This window comes from Cervus elaphus, chromosome 30 (assembly GCF_910594005.1).
Source record: "Cervus elaphus chromosome 30, mCerEla1.1, whole genome shotgun sequence".
Classification (NCBI taxonomy): Eukaryota; Metazoa; Chordata; class Mammalia; order Artiodactyla; family Cervidae; genus Cervus; species Cervus elaphus.
The window spans coordinates 35,623,200-35,650,961 of record NC_057844.1 but is presented as its reverse complement, the minus strand read 5'-3'; the positions used below and the strand labels follow the sequence as shown (position 1 = coordinate 35,650,961).

Below are 27,762 nucleotides of genomic sequence, written 5' to 3'. Positions count from 1 at the left end.
TTTGAGGTTCTACTCAATTTTTAAAGTTCAGATCAAATGTTACTTTTTCCAAAAGGCTCCTCTATTACTTTCAGAATTTCTCACTCCTTCACACTATTCTTTCCAAATGATTTACTCGGACTTCAATTAAAGCACTTTAAATGAGTTTCTTTTAATCTAGCTGCCTAATACTGATGAGTGAATAAATGGAAAACATTTAGACGGTGTCTGACACGCAATAAATCCTCAGTGAATACTGGTTATTGTCATCACTGCTATCCAAGCATGTCAATTCCTTCTTATCAAAATCTGTGTTTTTCTGTGCATTCCCTATTTCAGTGTTTCCCAAGTTTATGGACTGATCTGAGTTTTCACTGGTCTGCAGTTAAATGAGAAACACTGAGAACAATGCAGTTAAGTTTTTAATAAAGCTAACGTATTCAATTTGAACAACTGTCCTTTTTGCCCTGAGGTTATTCTCCCTTAAGTTTTGGATTTTAAAAAATGCTTTTAAATAAAATGATGATAAAAAATTGACCCCAACTTGCTGAACCCCAACATTTCCTTCTGCAATTACACTGGTTCACACTGGTTTAACACAACAGAAGCCTAAGTCACACTGGTGATCGAAACAGGAAGCCAGGGCTTGAGGACTCCTCAATACACGGCTGGCTAATCTCACAAAATGCGTACTTTACTTTCTAGCTCCCAAGATCTGTGTCAAAGTAAACATCTGTCTTCTCACTGCCAGGGCCCTAGTTCCTTGACTGCTGCTCATCTCGTCTGGGTCACTGCACAAGCCAGCAGGTGTCCTTGCCTTTACTTTCTATGGTTCCTGGTTCATCTCAACGGTCAGTGGAGAACATGTGGCTCAGAAGTTTCTTCTGCCCACTGGCTGTGAAACTCCTGAGAAAGCGCTCCACCTACATGACTAACAAACGCATGCTAAAACTCCAGAGTTTCCTAGTAACTGAATTTAACCGAAGAGCCTCAATCAGCCCTTCCACATGCTGAAAGTCTCCGAGGAGACATAATGTAATCCTTACTTATAACCCTCATGATGGTCTCGTAGGTATCCTTTCAGTTTACAAAGGTAAAAACAAAGGCTCAGAGAACTTCATACCTTGCCCAGTGTCACTTACTGACTAAATGACAAAGCCAGAATTCAAACCCATATATGCTTGATAAAAATCCAAGGTCTCTCCCACTATGTCATAGCTAAAATTATCCTCTCCATTTCTCTATTATCTTAGCATCACTCCTACTTCAGAGACAGCCAAGTCCCACATGAAGTCCTAACCACAACTTCCTTCTATTTGCAAATACGCTTTCTTTTCATGATCACAAATATTGTCTTCCTCATTGAAAACTCTGGTTCCTCAAAACTCTGCATTCTCTACCACTTCAGCTCCCTCTAGGCTAAACCCTATGGTCTAACCAATGGATTCGGTATCATTCTTTCATTTTTTTTTTTCCCCTTTGGGAAAAAATGCTAGATCTCAGCCTCCTACCGTTACATGAACATGGAAGTCTTTCGTTACCAAGTCTGCAATTTTATCTTCACCTAGCTCACATCACTTATTATTAACTGGCTCCTATATTCAATCAAGTTTATCAATCCTCAATTATATATTATTGTAGAGCTTTCAGATAAATGGTAACCTTGAGGTTACTTTAAACTTCTTAAACATTTAGCTACTTACAACTAAGGCTAGAATATAAAACAATACACTCTTTAACACTGTTAAACATTTAATATTTCTTTAGAATATTTCTGCTCTCCATAAGAACAAATAGTTTTTCCCTTAAAAAATCTTTACTTTCAGATAAAGAAATAAGAGCTTAAATAAATCTTTTAGTATACTGCCTGGAATACAGTAAGTGCTTAATAGATGGTAGTTATCAGATTATAATATAAATAATAACAGGAAATATTATTTTTAAATAAGTTCAAATTAATGGGATTACTAATAATCCCATATATATGCTATACATTATTATTTATAAGTAATACTTAAAGTAAAAGTTAAAATTAAATCAAAGCTGAAAGAAAAAACTGAATCTATATCAAAAAAGTCTGACTCAAAAATCACCTGTAACTGAATTAAAAAAACAAATAAGCAAACAAAAAAACTTCACCAAAAGACTCAAGACACGGGGAAAATAGCCCCCTGAAATAATGATTCAAGTAAAAGTTCTTTTATAAGAACTTCAGAAATTCTCTACTTTCTGTACCTGTGCTTTCAACACACAGGAAATAGTTTTAAGCAAGAAAAACAAGCCTATCAAGATTGTCTCTACTTATTCTATTACTGAGAAACTAGAAACCAAGTCAACTTGAGATTTACATGCTTAAGGTTTATTTTCAACATAAGAACATTTATTAATAATTTCTAGGAAATTCCTGGTGGTCCAGTGGTTAGGACTCCCTGCTGCCACTGTAGGAGGACATGGGTTCAATTCCTGATCATTTTAATAATAATAATTTCTAACTATTCTACTGTTTTAGAAGCTTTGATTTTTGTATCTCAAATTCAATTTTACTTCTGAAATTTGATATCAAAGGACATAAAATTTTATTTCAATGAAATTTTGAGTCATGATTCTTCTCTCTACACACTGTCTCCTTGACTAGTCATAAAAACTTTAATTCCATTTCAAAATGAAGTAGTACTATAATTTACAAATTCAGTCTGGTTATTTAATTATTAAATGACTATGAGTAGTAAAGTACTATTTTAAACAAAAAGAAAAATGAGAACAAAACAAACCAATAAAATTTAAACTTTAAGAATGTATATTTTCTTTCTGAAGACCAAAACAAACAGTCATCACTAAAGTAACAAGTATATGGGTTGCAATTAAGACACTATGTCATCTACTTGAGAATAAAAATTAAAAGTGCCTTACCGTTTTCTCCATTTCCAGAAAGTGTAACTAGAATAGAAGAAAACACAGGGAATAAATATACTTTAAACACTTTTTTATAAACTTTATTTCAGGCTGACTATTCATCTTAATATCATTTTCATAAACATAAAATTTAGTTACAAGATGTAAACGCTAATTCAAATTCAGAATTGCACACTCAAAAAAACCCTGAAAAATTAAAATTCAGATTCTTCTTTATCATTAACACTGTAATCATATTAAAATTTTTTTTCAGACCGTTGTCAATTTTAAGTATGTCAATATGATTATAGATATGTTTTCTTTCGCTCTTTTCTTAATGTTGTCTACATAATAAATAGGATTTTCCTCTGTGGCACTCAGGAACAGAGGAACTTACCCCTGCAGGGGGTAAGCATTTTTTTCTTTCTAGTTTTTGAAACCCCGAGAACAGCTTCTGGACAGTCCAGTGGCCTCTGGGTACTATAGATTCTACTACCTCAGTCTCTTCAAATACCCCACCCTCTCTCATTTCTCCTATTGCCTTCTTTCAGGACTTTCTCAAATTCAATGGCTTAAAGCTACTCTCTACCATTAGTTTAATACATCCTCACTACCACTAAATTTAAAGATCAAATACGCTTCAACACCCCTGGTCACTTTACAGAAAGAAGTCCAAAGTCTTCAGAGCAGCAAACACTTATGCCCTCTGTGATCTACAATCTGATATTTCTGAGGGACACTGATAAAAACCTGAACAAGTGCAGGGGCTTCCATTCTACACAGAAGAGTCATCATTAACATGTTCTCCTGAGGTTAATCTCATAAATTTAGTATTATCTCAGTGAAAATACTTTTTTTTTTTAACTAGTCAGATCCCAAATTTCATTTGTGGAAAAATAAACTTATATGATGAGGTAGAAAATTCTGGAAGAGATGAAAAATGAAGTAGTAGTCATGCTAAATACTAGGGCACAGTATTTTAAAAATACTACAAATGCTCCAATTATTAAAAAACAGTTGTACCAGCTCATGAATAAACGGATCAACAGAACAGAACAGAAAGCTCCCAAGTGGTTGTTGTTCAGTCCCTAAGTCCAGCTCTTTGCAACCCCATGGACTGCAGCATACCAAGCTTCCCTGTCCTTCACTATCTCCTGGAGCTGGACCCAAATACATGCAAGGATTTACTATGATAAATACAGGATTTCAAATCAGTGTGGATAGAGCCAGTAAGTAGCATTAGGACACAGGAAGCCATGTGGGAAGATACCACTGAGACTCACGACACAGACCAGGATAAACTCCAAATGTACACCAAAGACTGAAATGCAAAAAATAAAAATAAAACAAAACCATGGGTATACTAGATGAAACAGGAGGAATCTAAAAATATATACACTTTTGGAGCTGAGTAGGTGTTTCAGTTTATGACACGAAACATAGAAGCCACAGGAAAATATCAATATATTTGATTTTATAAAAGTAAATGCTTAAAAAAAAGTAAACGCTTGAAAAAAATCACTAAAAAGCAAGGGAAAAAAAATAGTCACAACTGTTACTATAGACTAAAAACTAATTTCTCTATTTAAAGAGTACCTACAAATCAGTAAGAATTTGTTAAAAAAAAAAAACTCCAAAACACTACTTTTTCACAGAAAAGGAAATATAGACATCTCAAACAGAAAAAAGATGGTCAACCTCATTCATAACAGAAATCCAAAGTAAAACTACAGAAAGATAACACTTTTAATAATCACATTAGTGAAGATCAAAAGCTAGTAGCCTACTTGTGATCACACTGTCAGAGCAGAGTTCTGGTTTTGACTGCATCTGGCTGACAGCGTCTGGTCTGCCTCATTCAACTCCCCCGAGACAGCCACGCAACTGTGGGATGCAACAGAGCTGCTGCGCCCCAAACAAAGCTGGACAAACCCAGACTGAGCAGAGCTTACTTCTCCCGGAGGGCTCTCTTGACCACAGGAGCTGGCTCAACACATCGCCTGGGCACACAATCCTATGGCACTCTAATCCCTTATCATAATACCACTGACACTGGCACGCAATTGCGAGTTTCTAGTCGGCAGCTCCTTCCAGATTTCTCCTGGAGCAAAGGACACGACTGAGTGACCAGCACCCAGCATGGGTGGTGTGGAGACAGCCCTCAGTATCTGCCAGCTGCCCACAGATTACAGACACAGGCCCGTTAGAAGCTGTCTGCAGAGCCTCCAGCCTCACACAGGCGTGTTCCGTTTTCCAAGGATCCCAATACAGGTGAAAAAATTCTTCTGATAATAAATCCACAATTACAAAAACATTACATATACCTAAATGGTTACAGGTGCCTTTTAAAGGTATAATGAATGTTTTTCACTCGATCATGTCAGTGACCACGTATCATCTCATTTGCAGATAATATTAATCTAAACTTAAGATTTTTTGTGAACATGAGAGCTGCCACATGCCCTTCTCCACTTAACGCCCCCCCTTTCTCATCTCTGGCTTCCGTGGTGGCTCAGATGATAAAGAATTCACCTTTAATGCAGGAGACCAGAGTTCGATCCCTGGGTTGGGAAGATCCCTGGAGAAGGGAATGTTTACCCACTCCAGTATTCTCGCCTGGAGAATCCCATGGACAGAGAAGCCTGACGGGCTATAGCCTATGGGGTTGCAGTCAGACATGACTGAGCTACTAACATCCTTTCTCACCTACCTCCCCCTTAACTGAGACTGAAAATCCCAGATACTCTCACTTTACCACCATCCTCTGTCTCTACTCTGGCCATGTGATATAGAGCCATGGCTGATGAATATGTCTTTGGTAAAGGAGAAATCATGGTGGGAAAAAAAGCTTTCTTCCTTGACAAGTGAGAACGTGTGAGGAGACAGCCGTATTACTGCCTTCATCCAGCTTTTGCCTTGGATACTTAAAATGAAGGGGATGCTGACATCTTGAACAGCCAACCTTTGCTAGACGTGGGATTCTGGGTTGATAGTTCTCCTCTAACACTTGAGAAATGCCACCACACTTCCTTCTGGCCTCCACAATTTCTCATGAAATGCCTTCTGTTGTTCTAACTTCCCCCCAGAGGTTAGGTTTACTTTTGGCACTGTTTTTGACACTCAGCCGTTAGTTCTCAAAAGTCTGACTATGCGTCTTGGCATGGACTTTGCCTGAGTGCCATCAGTGAGAGCAGTCAGGAGGGTGGACGACAGCACTGACAAGGTGCTGCACAGGGAACCGTCTCCGGGGGCAGATTACTCCATCTGGGGCACTTGCTGACGTGGTGACTTCAAGCCTCTCCTTTGTAAAGGTTCACTTCTCACTTTGACAATGAAATTGTTTTGTAGGGTAAAAGGTTAAGGGTATGTGAGTATCTTCTTCCCCTAAAACTTTCCACATAATGGTTTTAGCATCCACCGGTAAGCCTGGCCTGAACCTATTATTTTGTAGAATTAGAAAAGCACCATTAAACACGCCTATTATTTATTTCCATACTTTTAGGCTGGCATTCTTCTGCAATGAACTTTCCCTCACTGGAGATGAACTAGAGTCATTCTAAAAAGGCAGTACAAAAATATAATTATTTCCCTTTAATCACCCATTTTCAGAATAAGATTTTGGTATAATATTCACCTCCACTGTTAGCAAATAAATTTACTTTTTCCCTTTTTGAATATCAATATAGAATTTTACAGATTTTATTTACTCAATGTGTCATCAACCACACTCACTTCCTATGTTCAAATTATCTCAGCTTGGCCTCTTGAATCGTCCTCGTTGGTCTCTGAGCACTTCCTAACACAGCACAAGATGTCTAGGCTCACTGTACATCCTCCTCCCCTGGACCTGATATTAGCCATTTCTCCAAGGGGCACTGGTTCCTTTTAATGATATTTAATATAATTTTGTTTATTTATTTTTGGCTGTCCTGGGTCGTGGTTGCTATGTTGGCTTTTCTCTAGTTGTAGCAAGCAGGAGCTACCCTCTAATTGTGGTGTGTGGGCTTCTCGTTGTGGTGGCTTCTCTTGTTGCAGAGCGAGGGTTCTAGGGCACTCAGGCTTCAGTAGCTGTGGCTCCCGGGCTCTGGAGCAGAGGCTCAATAGTTGTAGTGCACAGGCTTAGTTGCTTGGTGGCCTGTGGGATCTTCCTGGAGCAGGGACCAAACCCATGTCTCCTGACTGGCAGTCAGATTATTTACTACTAATCCACCAAGGAAGCCCCTTTCAATGACATTTGGAGACCAAGCTTTGAATTCTAGTGGTGCTTAGAGCTACTGGTGTTTCATTGCTTTTAGGCCCTTTGGATTACAGAAATAGTACTATACATTAGAAGTAGTGTTATACATTTATATTTATATTTCCAGTTCAAATAGAACATTGGTTTTTCTTAATTTTTTTGGCATTATACTTGTATCTTTTTACTTTCACAATAAAAATCTCAGTTCCTAATTTATTAAATTTATCCTAAAATATATAATAAAATGGTTTAAAAACTACATACTAGTTTAAGATTTCTTTGAAGCTTTGTTTTATTCTGTTTTGGCTTTAAATGACAACCAGCTAAGGAGTACTATGTTCAAAAGTCACTTGAAACAATTCTTTCTTCTGTGTAGTTATTAACTTTTAAAAATTAAGTTCATTTGTTTCGTGATTTCAAATTTTAGTTTGCTTTTACCTCCTCTTTATTTTGGATATATAACAAATGTTAATGTTTAAAAGCTAAGACTATATAAAAAGATACTCAAGAAAGGTCTAGCTTTCATTCCTTACTCCCTCATCCGAGATAATAATTTTTATTACTGTTTTATCCTTCCACCATTTCTTTCAACAAAATAAGCAAGTAAGAAAAAAAAAAAAAAAGCAAGTAAGTATGTATTTCTAATTTCTTCCTTTATATCCTGGTTTGTTGTTGCTGTTCAGTTGCTAAGTCGGGTCTGACTCTGTGACTCCTTGGACTGCAGCACGCCAGCCTTCCCTGTCCTTCACTATCTCCCAGAGTTTGCTCAAACTCATGTCCATTGAGTTGGTGATGCCATCCAACCATCTGATCCTCTGCCGCCCCTTCTTTTGCTTTCAATCTTTCCCAGCATCAGGGTCTTTTCCAATGAGTTGGCTCTTCCCATCAGGTGGCCAAAGTATTGGAGCTTCAGCTTCAGTCCTTCCAATGAATATTCAGGGTTGATTTCCTTTAGGATTGACTGGCTTGATCTCCTTGCTGTCCAAGGGACTCTCAAGAGTTCTCTCCAGAACCACAATTCAAAAGCATCAATTCTTTAGCACTCAGCTTTCTTTACGGTCCAATTTTCACTACTCGAAAAGCCACAGCTTTGACTATACGGACTTTTGTCAGCAAAGAGATGTCTCTGCTTTTTAATATGATGTCTAGGTTTGTCATAGATTTCCTTCCAATGAGCAAGTGTCTAATTTCATGGGTGCAGTCACCATCCACTGTGACTATGGAGCCCAAGAAAATAAAATCTGTCACTGCCTCCACTTTCCCCCCCTTCTGTTTGCCATGAAGTGATGGGAATGGATGCCATAATCTTAGTTTTTTGAATGTTGACTTTCAATCCTTGCTGTTTTCACTTATACCCTAGAAATCACTAAACATTGGTACATAGACATAACCATTGTTTGCTTTTTAGAGCACCACATGGTATTCCATTGTGTGGCTGTTCCAGTTACACAACGAGGCCTCTATTGATAGCCATCTGGGTTGTCTCCAATCTTCTGCTGTTACAAACAGTGCAGCAGTGAATAACCCTATGCATCTGTTGTTTACTGGTGGAAGTTTATCTTCAGTGTAGATTCCTAACAGTGGAATTACTGGACGAAAGCAAATCTGTTTTCCTCCAAATTCCTGTTATGGGGCTGTACCATTTTAAAACTCCTACCAGCAGCGCATGAGGTGCCTGTTTCTCTACAATAAAGAATTTTCAAACCTTCAGTGTATGAGGGTAAGAGTGTTCTCACATAAGTCATTTCCATTCCCTGCCCCCCATAAACTGTTTTTGTCACATCCACTTTTTTTCCCCTAAACAGGTTTTCCTCACTCCCTGGTCATAAGATCATCTACCTATGTTTCTTCCTAGTACTTGAAGGCTCTTATTTTTTAATGTTCAGATCTGGTCAACTTTGAAATGGCAGGTTCCAGGGGCAGGAAAAATTTCAAATAAGCTTGAAAAAATATCTTGTGGTGCCAGAAAATGAGGGAAGAAAAATGATGGGGACATGTCAAAAGGACACAGAACCCAAACTGCAAGGGTTCCTACCGGCTAAAACTGGGACAATTTGAGAAACAAAATAAATGACAGATTATAACCCATAAAAGAAGAATCCATGAGAACATGCTGATATAAATGAATGAAATGAATGAATGAGGGGGAGGGAAAGCTCTTCCTTTCAGTAGAATCCTAACTATTAAATGCAGAAGAAATCACAGAATTAAAAGAAAATCACCATTTAGCAACCAGCACAGTAACTTGTTCCAAGCAAGAATCCTCAAGAGATGATAAAAAAGGTAAGTCCAACAAACAGATGGAGAAATATACCGTGTTCATGGATTGGAAGAATCAATATTGTCAAAATGACTGTACTACCCAAAGCAATCTATAGATTCAATGCAATCCCTATCAAGCTACCAATGGTATTTTTCACAGAAGTAGAACAAATAATTTCACAATTTGTATGGAAATACAAAAAACCCCGAATAGCCAAAGTAATCTTGAGAAAGAAGAATGGAACTGGAGGAATCAACCTGCTTGACTTCAGACTATACTACAAAGCCAGTACGGTACTGGCACAAAGAAAGAAATATAGATCAATGGAATAGCATAGAAAGCCCAGAGATAAATCCACGAACCTATGGACACCTTATCTTCGACAGAGGAGGCAAGGATATACAATGGAAAAAAGGCAACCTCTTTAACAAGTGGTGCTGGGAAAACTGGTCAACCACTTGTAAAAGAATGAAACTAGAACACTTTCTAACACCATACACAAAAATAAACTCAAAATGGATTAAAGATCTAAATGTATGACCAGAAACTATAAAACTCCTAGAGGAGAACATAGGCAAAACACTCTCCGACATAAATCACAGCAGGATCCTCTACGACCCACCTCCCAGAATATTGGAAACAAAAGCAAAAATAAACAAATGGGACCTAATGAAACTTAAAAGCTTTTGCACAACAAAGGAAACTATAAGCAAGGTGAAAAGACAGCCCTCAGATTGGGAGAAAATAACAGCAAATGAAGCAACAGACAAAGGATTAATCTCAAAAATATACAGGCAACTCCTCCAGCTCAATTCCAGAAAAATAAATGACCCAATCAAAAAATGGGCCAAAGAACCAAACAGACATTTCTCCAAATACATACAGATGGCTAACAAACACATGAAAAGATGCTCAACATCACTCATTATCAGAGAAATGCAAATCAAAACCACAATGAGGTACCGCTACACGCCAGTCAGGATGGCTGCTATCCAAAAGTCTACAAGCAATAAATGCTGGAGAGGGTGTGGAGAAAAGGGAACCCTCTTACACTGTTGGTGGGAATGCAAACTAGTACAGCCGCTATGGAGAACAGCGTGGAGATTTCTTAAAAAACTGGAACTAGAACTGCCATATGACCCAGCAATACCACTTCTGGGCATATACACTGAGGAAACCAGATCTGAAAGAGATACGTGCACCCAATGTTCATCGCAGCACTGTTTATAATAGCCAGGACATGGAAGCAACCTAGATGCCCACCAGCAGACGAATGGATAAGGAAGCTGTGGTACATATACACCATGGAATATTACTCAGCCATTAAAAAGAATTCATTTGAATCAGTTCTAATGAGATGGATGAAACTGGAGCCCACTATACAGAGTGAAGTAAGCCAGAAAGATAAAGACCAATACAGTATACTAACACATATATATGGAATTTAGAAAGATGGTAACGATAACCCTATATGCAAAACAGAAAAAGAGACACCGATGTACAGAACAGACTTTTGGACTCTGTGGGAGAAGGCGAGGGTGGGATGTTTAGAGAGAACAGCATCGAAACATATATATTATCAAGGGTGAAACAGATCACCAGCCCAGGTTGGATGCATGAGACAAGTGCTCGGGGCTGGTGCACTGGGAATACCAAGAGGGATCGGTGTGTGTGGCGGGGAGAGGGAGGTGGGAGGGGGATCCGGATGGGGAACACATGTAAATCCATGGCTGATTCATATCAATGTATGGCAAAAACCACTACAATATTGTAAAGTAATTAGCCTCCAACTAATAAAAATAAATGGGGGAAAAAAAAAAAGGTAAGTCCAAGTAATTGTGAACAGATTTTCCCACAGAGATATCTTAGGCTGGGTTCTCCAGAATCAGCTGCTGAGACAGAGTCCGGGATGCAAGAAACTCATGAGGGAACAACACATGTGAAAGGACGTGAGGGAGGTCTCCCTGAGGGGCAGGCCTGTCCAACCTTGGGCATAGGCAGGGAGCTCATGTCATCCACGGCCCAGGATAGCTGTGACCCTGGGTGAGCCGAGTCATGGTCAAAGAGCTGACCGTACCCACCACAACTGACCAAGTCTTTCCTCAAAGAGGGATGTATGTGGGTTGTCTGGGTCTACCAGAATGCTTACTCATTTGGCTGCATTGGGTCTTAGCCTAGCACTCAGGACCTTTGTTATGGTACACGGGCTTTCTTTGCAGTACAGGGATTCTCAGGCTATGGTGTGTGGGCTAAGTTGTTCCACGGTATGTGGGATCTTAGTTCTCCAAACAGGGATCAAACCTGGCTCCCTGGAATTGAAAGGTGGACCTTTAACCACTGGACCATCAGGGAAGTCCCCAGAATATTTATTAATTACAAGGAAAAACTATACCTTTACAGGGAAACTTGGTGATACCACCTTAAGTGATGACCAAAATAAACAGTCCCCAAGATAGTACAACCAATGACACAGCATTCCTTTTGTGGTATTCATGCTAAAAACGTATACACGAGGAAATGTCAAACCTACCTAATCTGAGGGACATCATACACAAGAAGCCTGTACTCCTCAAAAATGTCACGGTCATAAAACATAAAGCTAGACTGAGGAACTCTCCAGATCAAAGGATGCTGCAGAGTTGACAGCTCACTGAAAAGTGTTAACCTGGCCTGGCCTGTGGATCAGAACAAGCGTTCGGTGGGACCCTGGGGAAGTCCCAGTGAGGCTTACAGATCAAAGAATAGCATTTTGTCATGCTCATTTCCTGATTCTGATAACTCTGATTATGTAAGACAATGTTCTTTGCTAAAGACTGCATGTCTGTGTTCCCCCAAATTCCTATGTGAAATCTTAACACTCAGTGTGATGGTGTCAGAAAGTTAGGCCTTCAGGGAAGTGATTACTCAGGAATGGGATCTGTGTCCGACTGAGAGAGTGATCCCTCACTCCTTCCATCATATTGATAAAATGGTGAAAGGACGGCCAAACCAAGAAGTGTGTTCTCACCAAGACCTCTGCTGGCACCTTGATCCAGGACTTCCAGCCTCCATAAGCATGAGAAATGTTTACAGACGCCCAGTCAATGGTATCCTATTATAGGGGCCTGAACAGACCAAGACATTCTTGTTCTTAGCACATTACACTGACATACATTTATGTGTGCGTGCTAAGTCACTTCAGTCGTGTCCGACTCTGCAACCCTATGGACTCTAGCCCACTAGGCTCCTTGGTCCATGGGATTCTCCAGGCAAGAATACTGGAGCGGGTTGCTGTGCCCTCATCCAGGGGACCTTCCTGACCCAGGAATCCAACCCTCATCTCCTGCACTGCAGGTGGATTCTCTACCGCTGGGCCACTGGGAGGCCCCTAACACTGATGTATTTACAAACAAAGGGATATGAGGTCTGCAACTTACTCTCAAACACTTCAGAGATAGAATAAATAAATGATAAACCGTGTAGCAAATGATAACCTCTAGGGAATCTGGATGAAGGATAAAGGAAAATTCTTTGTACTGTTTTTCACAAGTCTGAAATTATTTTAAAATAAAAAGTGTAAAATATTAAAAAAGAAGAAAAAATAAGGTTTTATCCATTTGTAGTTTATCTTGGAATACAGTGTGAAATACAGATCCGATTTTATCTCTTATCAAATATCTATCCAGTTTTCCCACCTTCTCTTTTGTAATTTGAGGAGATGCTTCATTCTAAATTTCTATAATTAACTATTTCTGAACTTTCTACTCGTTCCATTGTCTAGTATGTCTGTCCACACCTTATACCATACAACTGGAACACAATTTTTATAAGACTTTATTTTTTAGAGACGTTTTAGGTTCATAGCGAAACTGAACAAAAAGTAGAGAGTTCTCATTTACACCCCATGCTCTCAGTTTTAACTATAGACATTTGTGGCTTAACAATCAGGTAAGGTTTGGCCTCTTTATCACTCTTTCAGGGGTTTCCTGGTTGTTCTTATTTCATTTTTCCATGTGACCTTTAGGATCAATTTGTCTAGTGCCAGAAAAATTTTAAAAAACAACTTTATTGGGACTGGAATTTATACATTAACTTGGGGAGAACTGAAGTCTCTGTAATCCCGAGTTACTCTATTCATGAATGTGAAATATGAACTGTCTTTACATTTGTTCAAACCTACTTTTATGTTTTTCAGGAATGTTTTCCTCCTATAGACCTGGTATTTTTCTTGAGTTTATTCTTAAGTATTTCATCTTTTTGATGTTTTTGGGAATGGAGACTTCTCTTTGACCATATTTTCAATTATTCATTATTGTGTATATATACAAAGTACTGAGTGTTGTTTGCTAATTTTATACCCTGCCATTTTACTCAATTCCTTTTATCTAAGTGTTTGTTGTTACTGAGACTCTTGGCTTTTCAATATATACTGTCAACTATTTGCAATAGAAATAGCTTTCTCTCTTCCTTTCTAGTGCCTGCGGTTTCTAATTATTCTCTCTTGATTGAATGTGGTAGCTGGTTTTGCCAATACAATGTTACATAGCAATGGACACAGTGATAAGTATTTACTGCTGGTTTTAGTGCAAACTGATAAAGTATTCTTGTGTGTGCAACTCTGTTTGAAAAGTATCCATTTACTCCTATTGTGTGTGTGTGTGTTTATTCAGAAATGGACAGTGGATTTTTAAACATCTTTTTGGTACCTACAGGATAATGATTTTTCTTCCTAAGTGTATTAATACAATTTAGTAACAGAGTAGAAGGAATCAGTAACTACCCTTCAGATCAACTGGTAACACCACTTCCTTCAGAGGCACAAGCCTCTTCAGTCTTCATCTCTCTCACCACCCTCATCACCACTAAGGGAGCTTTCCCGAACGTCAACAACTGTCCAAGTCTAAAAGGATTTAAACAGATGTTCCATGAAAGAATTCTATGGCAAAAGAATCTAGAAAAATACTGGATGAAATAGTTGGATACTCAGTTACAGCAGGACTTCTTAAAATGAGTAATGTGCAAGTGAGCACTGTGGTAGTAAACACAGAGACTGTTGTATAAAGTCCAAATGGATCTGACCATGTGCATTTACCCATTTTTGAATTTCCAGCCTCAGTATAGTACCGGGAACACTGTAAGCATTCTATGTTTGTTACATTGCTGAACTAACACAGAGATGTTTCTAAGGTCAGGAGAGTGTGTGTATTTGAAATTGTGAATTGTGGGTCATCTACTATGTGAATACATCCCAGTTCTCCCTCTTGCACTAGCAAGGCAAATGGCAGCAACACAGTCAATTCACTCATTCAATGCATCTATCGAGTACACATTACAGAGGGCCTATGTTCAGTTCCAGAACATGACTCAGGAGAGAAACACAAACGACGGCACGTCAAGGATTAATAAGTGCTATGAGGAAACACAGCAGGATCTGGGAAGAATGAAGGAGAAACTACTGATTCCATGCTTTCCTGACCCACAAGGGTGGTCAGGAAGGCCACTTTGATGGGGGCACTCTGAGCAAAAACCAAGATGAAGTTAGGATGTGGATGGGGAGGACAGCATTCCAGGCAGAAGGAACAGTCGATAGAGAGTTCTCAGGTGCGACCATGCAAGGCCTGACAGATGCAAGGAGGCTGCAGTGCTGAGGAAGGAGCCAAGGAAGGGATGAGTCAGCAGCACCAGGGCCTCCCGGGCTCCAGGGATCTCTGGATTTCATCAAGAGCGAGGGAGGAAGCTGCTGGAGCACACAGGAGTGAGCATTTTGCCTCAGGCTTCAGAAGATTCACTTTGGCTTCTTGGAGGGTGGGGGGAAGAGTGTGCAGTATGGAGGCCAATGCACACGAGAAAGTCAGGGGGGCCACGGTCACGGCCCCCTTGCTCCCTTCTCAATACTGACACCACACACTGCTAACACCCTGGTGTGTCGGCACTAGGACCTTCAGGTGCCGATGACAGTCTTTCCATGCAATTAGTTTAAGAAGCGGCCCTGAAGACTTTACCTTTAATAGGCTCATGTCTGTTCAACTAGTATGTTAATAAAAACTATTCTTCCTATGATTCCGACTGGGTGAGTCAAAGTTCACATGAGTGAGTAGTAACGCAGCACTGGGAACAGTGAGAGAACAGAGAGCAATCATGTTTTAAAAACAATTTTTATCCTCAAGATCTGTGGGTCTGTCTCCTGTCTTCATGAAACCGGAGTTACCACTGCTCGTGACTCTTCCAGTCACTTAGGTGTAGGCGCCCATCTGCTCAAGATGATGTGCTGCGTGTGTCAGCACATCTAAATCTGTGCAGCTGACAGGCTTACACCAAAGTCCCAGGTGTTAATCCTCGGGAAGCCCCAGGTGGCACGGTGCGGAGGGGCCCCCTCTCCCAGACAACCACCCCCCCACACTCACGCTCCCGACATGACCAACAGCTCGAAAGAAAACAGGAACTCACTTGTGCAATATGATCTTCAAATGCAGCAGTTAGAAAACCTGTGAGAATGTGTTCCTTCACCCACTTCAGGCTATGTGTGGGCATGGGGTGTGGGGGTGGTGAGGGGAAATGTCACTTTAAGAACTGCAAAACAAAAAACAAAACTTCCTGCCAGAAAAGGAAAGGCAAGAAAAAGTACGCCAGTGGCTATTTAAGTCTTCTCCCCAGCCCCAGTAACATCTGAAAACCTACTCTGCTGAGGACTTCCCATGACTCTGTAAGAGATACTACTCCCATTTTACAGCACAGGAGCAAACTCAGAGAGGCTAGGTAAGGTATTGAGCTCATTCAACAAGAAACATGGACTAGCAAGGAGGCCAGCCTGGCAGCTGGAGAACAGCTGAAAGGAAGAGTGGAGAGGAAGTTATGTCACTGAGGAAGAGGCCACGGTCAGGAGTGTCACTGAGTAAGAGAGGAAGCCAGCCACGATGTTCATCAGAGGAATGACAAGTCTGGTATCCATCTTAAAGGGCTCATTCTGGCCACTTCATGGAGGATACATTCAGGATGAGAGGACAGGGATGAAGTGAGGAGGGAGAGACACGATAAAAGGGTGTTGCTTCCCAGGTGGCACTAGAGGTAAAGAACATGTCTGCCAATGCAGGAGAGGTAAGAACCTCGGGATAGATCCCTGGGTCGGGAAGATCCCCTGCAGTAGGGCATGGCAACCCACTCCAGTATTCTTGCCTGGAGAATTCCACGGACAGAGGAGCCTGGTGGGCTACAGTCCATGGGGTTGCAAAGAATCGGACACGACTGAGTGACTAACATTTTCTGGCTTACTTTGTATGACAGACTCTAGGTCCATCCACATCATCTACAAATGACCTTATTTCATTCTTTTTAGTGGCTGAACAATATTCGACTGTATATATGTTCCACATTTTCTCTATCCATTCACCTGTCATTGGACATTTAGGTTGTTCCATGCCCTGGCTATTGTAAATGGCGCTTCGATGAACACAGGGGTACATGTGTCCTTTTGAATTATGGTTTTCTCAGGGTGTACGCCTAGCAGTGGGATTGCTGGGTCACATGGTAGATCTATTTTTAGTTTCTTAAGGAACCTCCATACTGTTCTCCACAGTGGCTGTAACAATTTACATTCCCACCAACATGTAGGAGGTTCCCTTTTTCTCCACACCCTCTCCAGCATTTGTTGTTTGTAGACTTTTTGATGATGACCATCTGACCAGTGTGAGGTGAGGGATAGAACTCACATCTCTTGCACTGGCAGGCAGATTCTTTACCACTGAACCACCAGGGAAGCCCAGTTCTGATTTTTCATTTCTCTAATAATTAGCAATGTTGAGCATCTTTTGTCTGTTGGCCATCTGTATTTAAATCCTTTAACTCTTACCATCAGATATCTGTGCTTTTTACTTTTTAAAACAGTACAGTCATTTTGAATTCTTCCCAAATCCCCTTTATTGCACTGCCAGTAGGGAATGAACAATTTCATCCCTAGTGCTGAGGAGCCCATGGCCCACCTGAGGTTGAGGCTCCAGCTCTCACCCATCACTCCCACCATGTTTTACTGGTCACAGCAAGTATAAAGCCAGCCCAGATTCACTGGTGGGCAAATAGGCTCCACCACTTGGGAGGAAGTGCAAATTCCTGTGGCCATATTTTTCAGGAGACTGAGATCATGGTGACTTGAATACACCTGCAGTGGTAGTGGTGCGAAGCAACTGGATTGTGATACAGGTAATGACAATATTTGCTGATCAGTGGGATGGAGAATGACTTTTCAACCAGGGAACTCAAAGGATGAAACTGCCATTTACTTAGCTAAGATATGAGGAACAGTTAGAGAGAGAGAAAAAAACTCAAAAGAATTTTGTTTTGGATGATAAGTCTGATAAGTTTTCTTCTTCTGGACGATAAGTCGATAAGATATAACAGAGATGTCAAGTAGACAGATATTAGAGGCTGGAGTTTAGCACGCAAAGTCTTCTTTGCCACAAAGTGGAAGTGACCAGAAGAGAAGCAAAGTTTTATCTACCCGACTAGGGCATAATTTTGTTCTTCCAAATAGTCTGACCCAGTTTCTAAGTTGTCCAGTACCTCTTCCATATTTCTTAACTTTTTAAGAATAGAATTGCATTCAGTTGAACACTATCTATTGAAAGCCTACTAGTAACTAGATACTCTAGTGGATACAAAGATGGACAGGAGCCAATCAAAGCAGGATTTTTAATATACTTAAACATAATAAAATGCATGGTTTTTATTTATAGTCTAATTCAATGCACAAGTGATTTGTGGAGGCTTACTGGAAATATGTTTTTAAATACTGAATTTTAGAAAAAGAAAAATACAAATTTGAATGTGAAGTAGATCATAAAGGGAGAAATACTGATGTACACTACAATACAAATGAACCTCAAAAAATGTAATAGACACCAGGCACAAAAGACCACTTACTGTTTGACTTCGATTATATGAGATGTTCAGAAAAAGCACACAGAGACAGAAAGGTGATTTGTGGTCACCTCGGACTGGACGGGAACAGAAATTAACCACAATGGACACAAGGACTCTGACTGGGGTGATAAAAAACATAATAAAAAGGATGGTTGTAATGACGGCATAACTTGCTTTAAGTGAAGTGAGAGTTGCTCAGTCATGTCTGACTCTTTCTGATCCCATGGACTATACAGTCCATGGAATTTTCTAGGCCAGAATACTGGAGTGAGTAGCCTTTCCCTTCTCCAGGGGATCTTCTCAACCTAGGGATTGAACCCAGGTCTCCTGCATTCCAGGCGGATTCTTCACCAGCTGAGCCACAAGGGAAGTCTAAGAATACTGGAGTGGGTAGTCTATCCCTTCTCCAGGGGATCTTCCCAACCCAGGAATCAAACTGGGGTCTCCTACATTGCAGGCAGATTCTTTTTCAACTGACCTATCACGGAAGCATAACTTGGTAAGTTGTCTAAAAAAAAATCATGAATGAATAAAGTAATTTTGGCATTTTTAAAGTATTTATTTTTGGCTGCGCTGGGTCTTAGTTGCATCATGAGGGATCTTTCATTACAGTAAGGTTCTCTCTAGTTGCTATGCTTGGGCTCAATTGCCCTGAGACATGTTGGATCCAGTTCCCTGACCAGGGATTGAACCCATGTCCCTTGCACTGAAAGACAGATTCTTAACCACTGAAAGCTGAAACAATTTATCACCAACTGACTTGCATTACAATAAATGTTAAAGGAAACCCTCAGGCAGGTGAAAATGGCACCAGTTAGCAATCAGTCAGTTCGGTAGCTCAGTCATGTCTGACTCTTTGCAACCTCATGGACTGTGGCACACCAGGCTTCCCTGTCCATCACCAACTCCTGGAGCTTGCTCAAACTCATGTCCATTGAGTCGGTGATGCCATCCAACCATTTTTCATCCTCTGTCGTCCCCTTCTCCTCCTGCCTTCAGTCTTTCCCAGCATCAGGATCTTTTCCAATGAGTTGGCTCTTCCCATCAGGTGGCCAAAGCATTGGCGCTTCAGCATCAGTCCTTCAATGAATATTCAGAACTGATTTCCTTTAGGATTGACTGGTTTGATCTCCACGCAGTCCAAGGGACTCTCAAGAGTCTTCTCCACCACCACAGTTCAAAAGCATCAATTTTTCGGCGCTCAGTTTTCTTTATAGTCTAACTCTCACATCCACACGACTACTGGAAAAATCACAGCTTTGACCAGAAGGACCTTTGTTGGCAAAGTCAAGTCTCTGCTTTTTAATATGCTGTCTAGGTTGGTCATAGCTTTTCTTCCAAGGAGTAAGCATCTTTTAATTTCATGGCTGCAGTCACCATCTGGAGTGATTTTGGAGACCCCCCCACCCCCGCCCAAAATAAAGCCTCGCATTGTTTCCACTGCTTCCCATCTATTTGTCATGAAATGATGGGACCGGATACCATGATCTTAGTTTTCTGAATGTTGAGTTTTAAGCCAACTTTTTGGCTTAAAACTCTCCTCTTTGACTTTCATCAGGAGGCTCTGTAGCTCTTCTTCTCTTTCTGCCATAAGGGTGGTGCCACCTGCATATCATGAAATTACTGATATTTCTCCTGGCAATCTTGATTCCAGCTTATGCTTCATCCAGCCTGGCATTTTGCATGATATACTCCACATATAAATTAAATAAGCAGGGTGACAATATACAGCCTTAATGTACTCCTTTCCCAATTTGGAACCAGTCTGTTGTTCCATGTCCAGTTCTAACTGTTGCTTCTTGCCTTGCATACAGATTTCTCAGGAGGCAGGTAAGGTGGTCTGGTATTCCCACCTTTGAAGAATTTTCCAGTTTGTTGTGATTCACACAGTCAAAAGGCTTTGGCATAGTCAATAAAGCAGAAGTAGATGTTTTACTGGAACTCTCTTGCTTTTTCAGTGATCCAACAGATCTTGGCAATTAACTCTCTGGCTCTTCTGCCTTTTCTAAATCCAGCTTGCACATCTGGACATTCACAGTTCACGTACTGCTAAAGCTTGGCTTCGAGAATTTTGAGCATTACTTTGCTAGTATGTGAGATGAGCGCAGTTGTTCAGTAGTTTGAACATTCTTTGGCACTGCTTTTCTTTGGGATTGGAAAGAAAACTGACTTTTTCTCATCCTGTGGCCACTGCTGAGTTTTCCAAATTTGCTGGCATACTGAATGCAGCACTTTCACAGCATCATCTTTTAGGATTTCAAATAGCTCAACTGGAATTTCATCACCTCCACTAGCTTAGTGGTGCTTTCTAAGGCCCATGTGACTTTGCATTAAAGGATGTCTGGCTCTAGGTGAGTGATCACACCATTGTGGTTATCTGGGTCATGAAAATCTTTTTTGTATAGTTCTTCTGTGTATTCTTGCCACCTCTTCTTAATATCTTCTGCTTCTGTTAGGTTCATACCATTTCTGTCCTTTATTGTGCCCATCTTTGCATCAAATGTTTGCTTGGCATCTCTGCTTTTCTTGAAGAGATCTCTAGTCTTGCCCACTCTAATGTTTTTGTCTATTTCTTTGCACTGAACACTGAGGAAAGCTTTCTTATTTCTCATTGCTATTCTCTGGAACTCTTCATTGAAATGGGTATATCTTTCCTTTTCTCCTTTGCCTTTCATTTCTCTTCTTTTCTCAGTTATTTGCAGGGCCTCCTTAGACAACCATTTTGCATTTCTTTTTCTTGGGGATGGTCTTGATCCTTGCCTCTTGTACAATATCACGAACCTTCATCCACAGTTCTTCAGGCACTCTGTCTATCAGATCTAATCTCTTGAATCTATTTGTCACTTCCACTGTATGATTTTAAGGAATTTGATTTAGGTCATACCTGAATGATCTAGTGGTTTTCCCTACTTTCTTTAAATCTGAATTTTGCAATAAGGAGTTGGAAATACAGATCTATAAAAAAAGAATGAAGTATACTAGAAATGGTAACTACATAGTTAAACAGATAAGATTTGTTTACTTATTTAAATATTTTAGGACAGACTTTAAAAAAAAAAAAAAAAACAATAAGACTTAAAGTTACCCACATCAAAAACCACATTAAAATGGTCAAAACAGGCCAATTAAAAGGCAGAGATTGTACAGCACAGTGACTACTGTTACATTTGAAAGTTGCTATAAATTTTATTTTTTAAAAATATTTTATTATTTGAACACATCAGGTCTTAGTTATGGCAAGGGGGATCTTTCATTGTGGCACATGGACTCTCTAGTCGTGGTGCATGGTTTCCAAAGCATGTGGGCTCAGCAGTTGTTCCACACAGGCTTGCTAGTTGTGGCAGGTGGGTTAGTTGCTCCACAGCATGTGGGATCTTAGTTCCCTGACCAGGGATCAAACCCACGTCCCCTGAATTGCAAGGCAGATTCTCAACCACTGGACTGCCAGGGAAGTTCCCAAGAGTAAATTTTCAAAGTTCCCATCACAGGGAAAACACAGTTATAACTATGTAAAGTGACGAATGTTGACTAATCTTCTTGTGATTACCACTGTGCAATATATGTGTATCTGAAATCATTATGCTGACACCTGAAATGAATGTAATATGTCAATTATATCTCAATTCAAAAAAGAAAAGGGCAAGTATTTTCAGACTAGGTTAAAAAAGCAAGACCCAATGATATGCTGCTTATAAGAAATGCGTTTTAAATAAAAATAAACAGGTTAAATTAAAAGTAAAAGGACATACCATGCTAACGCTAATCAAAAGAAAGATCAATGGACATTTTAATATCTGCCAAAGTAGATTTCAAAACAAACAATACCACCAGGAATAAGTCATTTCATAATAACAGAGTCAATTCATGAAGATGACACAACAATTCAAAATATTACATGTGCTAAATTAGAGAGCTGCAAAATACATAAAGCAAAAACTGAGAGAACTATGAGGAGAGATAGACAAATCCAATTATTATTTTATACCTCTCTGAGTAATTAATTGTTAGAACAAATAGAAAATCAGCAGGAATACAGAAGATTTGAACCACACTATCAACCAACCTGCCTTAATTCACGTTTATGGAGCATTATGACATAATAGAACACCCAGCACAAACAGCAAAATTAACACTGCTGAATACAGAATACATTTTTCTGAAATGCACATGAAACACTTCCAAGACTGACCACATTCTGGGCCATAAAGCAAGCCTGAATACATTTTTAAAGGACAAGTCGTACAAGGTATGTTCTCTGACCACATGGAATTAAGTTTGAAATCAGTAACAAAAAGAGAAAAAATCCCCAAGTAACTGCAAACTAAACAGCATACTTATGAAGTGAAAATTGAAACCAGAAAATAATTTTAAGTGAATGAAAATGAAAATACAATATATCAACATTCATGGAATGTGAATAAAGCAGTTATTTAGGGATAAGTATAAGGGAGTAAACATCTAAAAATGGGCTCAAATCAATCACTTCAATTTTTAAATTCAGAAACTAGAAAAAGAACAAGTTAAACCTAAGTGAAAGGGAAATATCAGATAAGAAATCAATGAAACAGGAAAAAAAAAAACAGAAAAATAAGTGAAATCAAAGCTGGTTCTTTTGAAATCAATAGAACATGTTGGAATCAACTGTGTGGAGACAGTGTGCTCAATGTTGATGTTTAAGCTGTTTATCTTGTCTCTGAAGAAATTACACAGGAGACACAGGAATGATTAGATATGTAGAACCAGAGGTTACAGTTCTATCCTACATATTCTCTCTGAAAAAAGGTAAAAAGGAATATCTGTCCTTGGACACACCATATAGCTCTTCCAACTAATAGTCTTCTCAGAAGTAAAATAAAGAGACTGAATTAGGTCATCTCTAAAATCTCTTTAAACTCTCAGATCCTCTAAACGCCAAATAAGAGTTACTCATCTACTGCTAACAGCTCCAAATTTGTGGGGGAAGCGCTAATTTGGAAAAGTTGGTCAATCCACGCACAGCTAACCTCAAATGTTCAAATATTAGCCTTGAGGAAAAATCAAAGAATTTCAGCTTATTTAAAATCAAGGACCAACATTACTACTCAATCATTATTTCTCTGCTTATCACTCCTATGATGGCCATCTCAGATGCATTACTTATTACTCAAGTTTACCCTCAATATTATTCCTACCACTACTTCTGTGTGTGTGTGTGTGTGTGTGTGTGTGTGTGTGTGTGTGTGTGTGTGTGTGTGTGTGTGTGTGTGTGTGTGTGTGTAATTACAAAATTAAGAAGTTACAGAAGCTGGGCTAGAACAAGGGCTTCTCATAAACAATTTATTTTTTCAAATGCCCTTCAGTGGACCACACCTTTTTACTCTCAGATATTTAGCAACCTTCAGCTGCTACCTTTCAGGAGAAAACTACTTTGTATAAATAATTACAGATAAGAATGAAATCTGCCGATTGTCTAGATCTGGACAATCAAGTACACTAGTCTTGCATAGTAGTTAAACACAAAAGCATGGACTCTGGAGCCAAACCACTTGAGTTCCAATTCTGGTTATGCCATTTAGTAGTTGTATGACCCTGCACAAATCACTTAACTTTTGTTATTTTGAGGACTAAATAAATAAACACGTGTTAAGATACAATTATCATTCTCTCCCATGTAGTTGACTAAAGAACACCAGAAACAAAACCCTGTAAAAATTACTGAAACAGCATTTTAAGTAAAACTCACACTCACTGAATTTAAAGCTTCTATCCACTGAATTTAAAGCTTCTATAAAGTTAAACATTGGTATATCTCAGTAGGACAGTCTGTGCTTATGAAAACACGGATTATACACAAGTGGTTTAAAGCACAGTTTCAATATGATAGTGTTTATGCTCCACCATAAAGTCCAGTGACACTGTAGACATCCCAAAAGCTCCTCTAGTTCAAGGCTGGTATCTTGGTAGTAAATGCAGGCTGTATGTAAGACCTTTAATCCACTGAATATCTGAAAATTCTGCCAAGCACTGGGCCTCAGTTGTTGCAGAATATTTTAACTTGAAGAAATGCTGGGGTGTGATCTCTAAAGGGTGGGCCTAAAGTCTTACAGCTCTCCTATAAGGGCAAGCGCTTAGCCCCGCCCCAATTCCCCATTATGGACCAAACAATCACAGTTCCAGGGACCCTGGCTAGCTCACTAAATTTACACGCAGAGTGGAAAGATGTGGGTCACTTTCCTGTAGGCACTCAACAATCATGTGACCAACCAAAGGGCCTATTGCTGTTTCATTTCCTCCATTTGTAGGTAGGGACATCTATGCTCAGAGACACCAAGATTAAAGGAGAGAAAGATGAAAAGTTCCCTTTATTCCCACCAGTACACGTTCATGTTCCTTTCCTGTTTGCTATCACCTTTTGATATTTTTGATCACTATCTATAGGTTAAATTTGCAATTTCAACATAAACACACATTTTCAAGTAAAGTTTCAGAACCTTTACTTCAAAATCCCTATGGAATGGGGAGAGGGAGGGAATTATCTTCTGACAGAACTGAGTAAGACTGGTCCAACTTTTGGAATAAATAAATGCCTACCTCGGAGCCCTGAGGTAAGGGAAAGTCTCACCGCAAGCTGATGAGAATCCAGTGATCATGATCACCTTCTGGAAGCAGTAGCGTAAAGAAATGCCTAAGCTAGTCAGTTTTATAATGGATTCGAACATCCTTTACGGCAAACATTTTGGTATCCAAAAGGACAAAACTAAACAATCACATTCAACAGACGAACTCCACCACTGTTTGATATGTATTTCACAACTAATTTATTCTGGATCTACTTGCAGGAATTAAATGTTTCACAGGTACAAAACAACTTTCTTGAAAGTGGACATGTTTGTTTCAAAACCTTCCCTCAAACCTTCTGAACCAAACTGGTCTCTCCCTCGTGGGAATGCTGTTTTAACCAAGTTATTACACGCGAGCTCGCCTGCGCGGGTCCGCATCTGCGCTTCGGGGCAGAGAACGCCGCGGGGAGCGGGTGCCGCGGCGTCCCCCCGTTCTCGCCGCCAGCACCCAGCCCGGCTCGAAGTGCACCCCGAGGGCCCTCAGGCAGCTGTGCGCTCGCGACGGACTGGGTAGTTCTGGGGGACCCCGGGGCCGGGGTCGCCAGCAGCGCGACGCCGCCGGCCCCGAGTTTCCGGGAAGGAGCGGCAGGAGCTGCCGGCGGCTGAGCCAGGACCTCGGGTCCGCACCCGCGGCGGCTCCGCCCGCGCCCAGGGCCCGGGCGAGAAGAGCCCTCGGAACCCCGGCGGAGGGCACGGCAACTCCGCGAACAGCCGCCAGAAAGGCCGGGCCGCGGGCGCCGCTCCCTCCACCTCAGAAGCCGGACGCTGTCCCGAGACCCCCGGGCCGAAGCGGGCCCCGCGGCCGGGCTCGGGCGGACGCACAAGCGGGCGCTTCGGGGCCGCGCCAGGGGAGGCTGAGGGGAGGCCGAGGGCTGCCCGCCCGGTACTCACACACGCACAGCTCCACCACGTACGCATAGTAGGACCACACGACCACGAAGGTGATGAACAGCACAGGCACCCAGCCCACGGTGCGCTGGCAGCAGCGCCAGAGCGTACTGGGCGCCATGTTTCGCGGGCGGCCGTGGCACCCACCGGCCCGGGCTGGCGGAGCGCGCCAGGGCCCCGACGGCGTCGGCGGCGGTGGCTACTCCGGAGTCCCCGCCGGCTCGGCGCCCGGCTCGGCGTCCCGCCCCCGCCTCCGCCGCGACCCCTCCCCGCGCCGCGTCGCGCCCAGCCCCGCCCCGCCCCGCATTGCGTCCGTACCCGCCGCCGCCAGGGCGTGGTCTGCCGTGCGGGCGGCGGAAGGGGCGGGGCAACATCGGCGGAAGTGAGTGGAAGGCGCTCGCAGCGCCTTTAGGCGGCCAGTTGGGCCCGAGCGGGCGCAGGGATGCTCGCTGCAGCGAGGCGGCTTTTGTTCAGACTGCGGCCTCAAGGACCCCGCGTGCGTCTCAACTCCGTACCCCCGCGCTTTGGAGTAATTTGCTCGTATTTCAGGCGGGAATCGTAGGTGCGTGTGATTTAGGGCGGACCCGTGTAGTGAATTTGATTTGAAACCCGGGTTTAAGGTTGAGTTGTGAACGGGGGATAGCCCCCTCACACCGCCCGAAGGCTCCTGAAATTTCCAGTTTATTTATAACTGGCGAGTACTGGTAAACAATGACTGTGGGCATAGCCTACAAGTATCACTTACTGCAGTTTCTGGGGAGACAAGATCCTGAAGTGAGTTGGCATAACCTTGGCCCGGCGATGGGCCTTTATCGCCGAGGGACGGGAGGTACTCGTCCCCGCCTAAGGTGTGGACATTCTTCACTCCCTGATAACGCAGTCTTTTCTTCAGCGGTTCAAGCAGATGGACAACGCCTGTTTGGCCCTGTGACTCGTGTTCTGGTGCAGGTAAAGCGGCCAGATCATGTCCCAGCCAAGATGACTCCCTGGTATCCCAATTTGTGACTCCTTTCCCTCGGGATCGTGGCCTTCAGCAGAGCCTGGTGGACAACGGGCTGCTTCCCATCCCAGATCAAGGCCAGCTGCCTGAGGACCGCATCCACAGAGTACCCCCTGTTGCTATTGCTGGTTAGCAACTCCCAAAAACGCCACTTTGGGTTCTGGTTCTGAGCTGAGGGCTGGGAAAGAATAAGGGCAGCTCAAGGCAGCTGTGAAACCATTAGAGGGATCTGTGGAAGCCATGGAGCTATAAATGTGAAAGATTGAAGAAGAAAAAACCCACAAACTCATAAGTTTAGAACCAAATTGTTGTAGGAAGAAGGACCCCTTCCAGGGCCTGAAAGTGGGCTCTTGTCTTAACACTGGGAATTGAATTGTGGGAGGAAACACACGTGCTGACAAAGCAAGAGATTTTAATGGGGGAGAATAGGAGGGTAGGGGAACCCAGGAGGACTGATTTGCTGCTGGCTTGCAGTCTCAGGTTTTATGGTGATGGGATTAGTTTTCACATTAGTTTTTGGCCAGTCACTCTGACTCAGGGTCCTTTTTTGGGTTGAAGAATTGAAGAAAGACTTAAGTCCTTGAAACCTAGACACAGAGTAGTGAATCTATTAAATATTTAGAATAAAGAGAAAAATCTAGGATTTTTCAGATTCCAGAGATAGAAATCAAATTAGCAATGGAACACTAATCAGACTGGCAGCTGACTTCCTCTCAGTTCACTCGCTCTGTTGTGTCGGACTGTGTGACCGACCCCGTGGACTGTAGCACTCCAGGCCTCCCTGTCCATCACCAACTCCCAGAGCTTGCTCAAACTCATGTCCATCAAGTCAGTGATGCCATCCAATCATCTCATCCTCTCATCCCCTTCTCCCGCTTTCAACCTTTTCCAGCATCAGGGTCTTTTTCAATGAGTCAGTTCTTCCCATCTGGTGGCCAAAGTATTGCTGCTTCAGCATCAGTCCTTCCAATGAATACTCAGAACTGATTTCCTTTAGGATTGACTGGTTTGA

At 41.5% G+C, this 27,762-nt stretch overlaps 1 protein-coding gene across 3 annotated transcripts in view; it reads right to left on the bottom strand.

The window, feature by feature from the left end:
* Window positions 1-26,048, bottom strand: part of ZDHHC20 (zinc finger DHHC-type palmitoyltransferase 20) — a 57,814-nt gene extending 31,766 nt beyond the window's left edge. Inside the window, exons 1-2 of one of the 3 annotated variants that reach the window (XM_043891598.1) lie at window positions 25,754-26,048; window positions 2,890-2,916 (exon numbers count right to left, since the gene is read on the bottom strand). In XM_043891598.1, coding sequence (XP_043747533.1) covers window positions 2,890-2,916; window positions 25,754-25,871 — 145 coding nt within the window. In that variant the 5' untranslated portion in view covers window positions 25,872-26,048. The remainder of the gene's footprint in view (window positions 1-2,889; window positions 2,917-25,753) is intronic. The other 2 variants (XM_043891597.1, XM_043891596.1) reach the window with 2 other exon arrangements.
* Window positions 26,049-27,762: the final 1,714 nt, after the last annotated feature.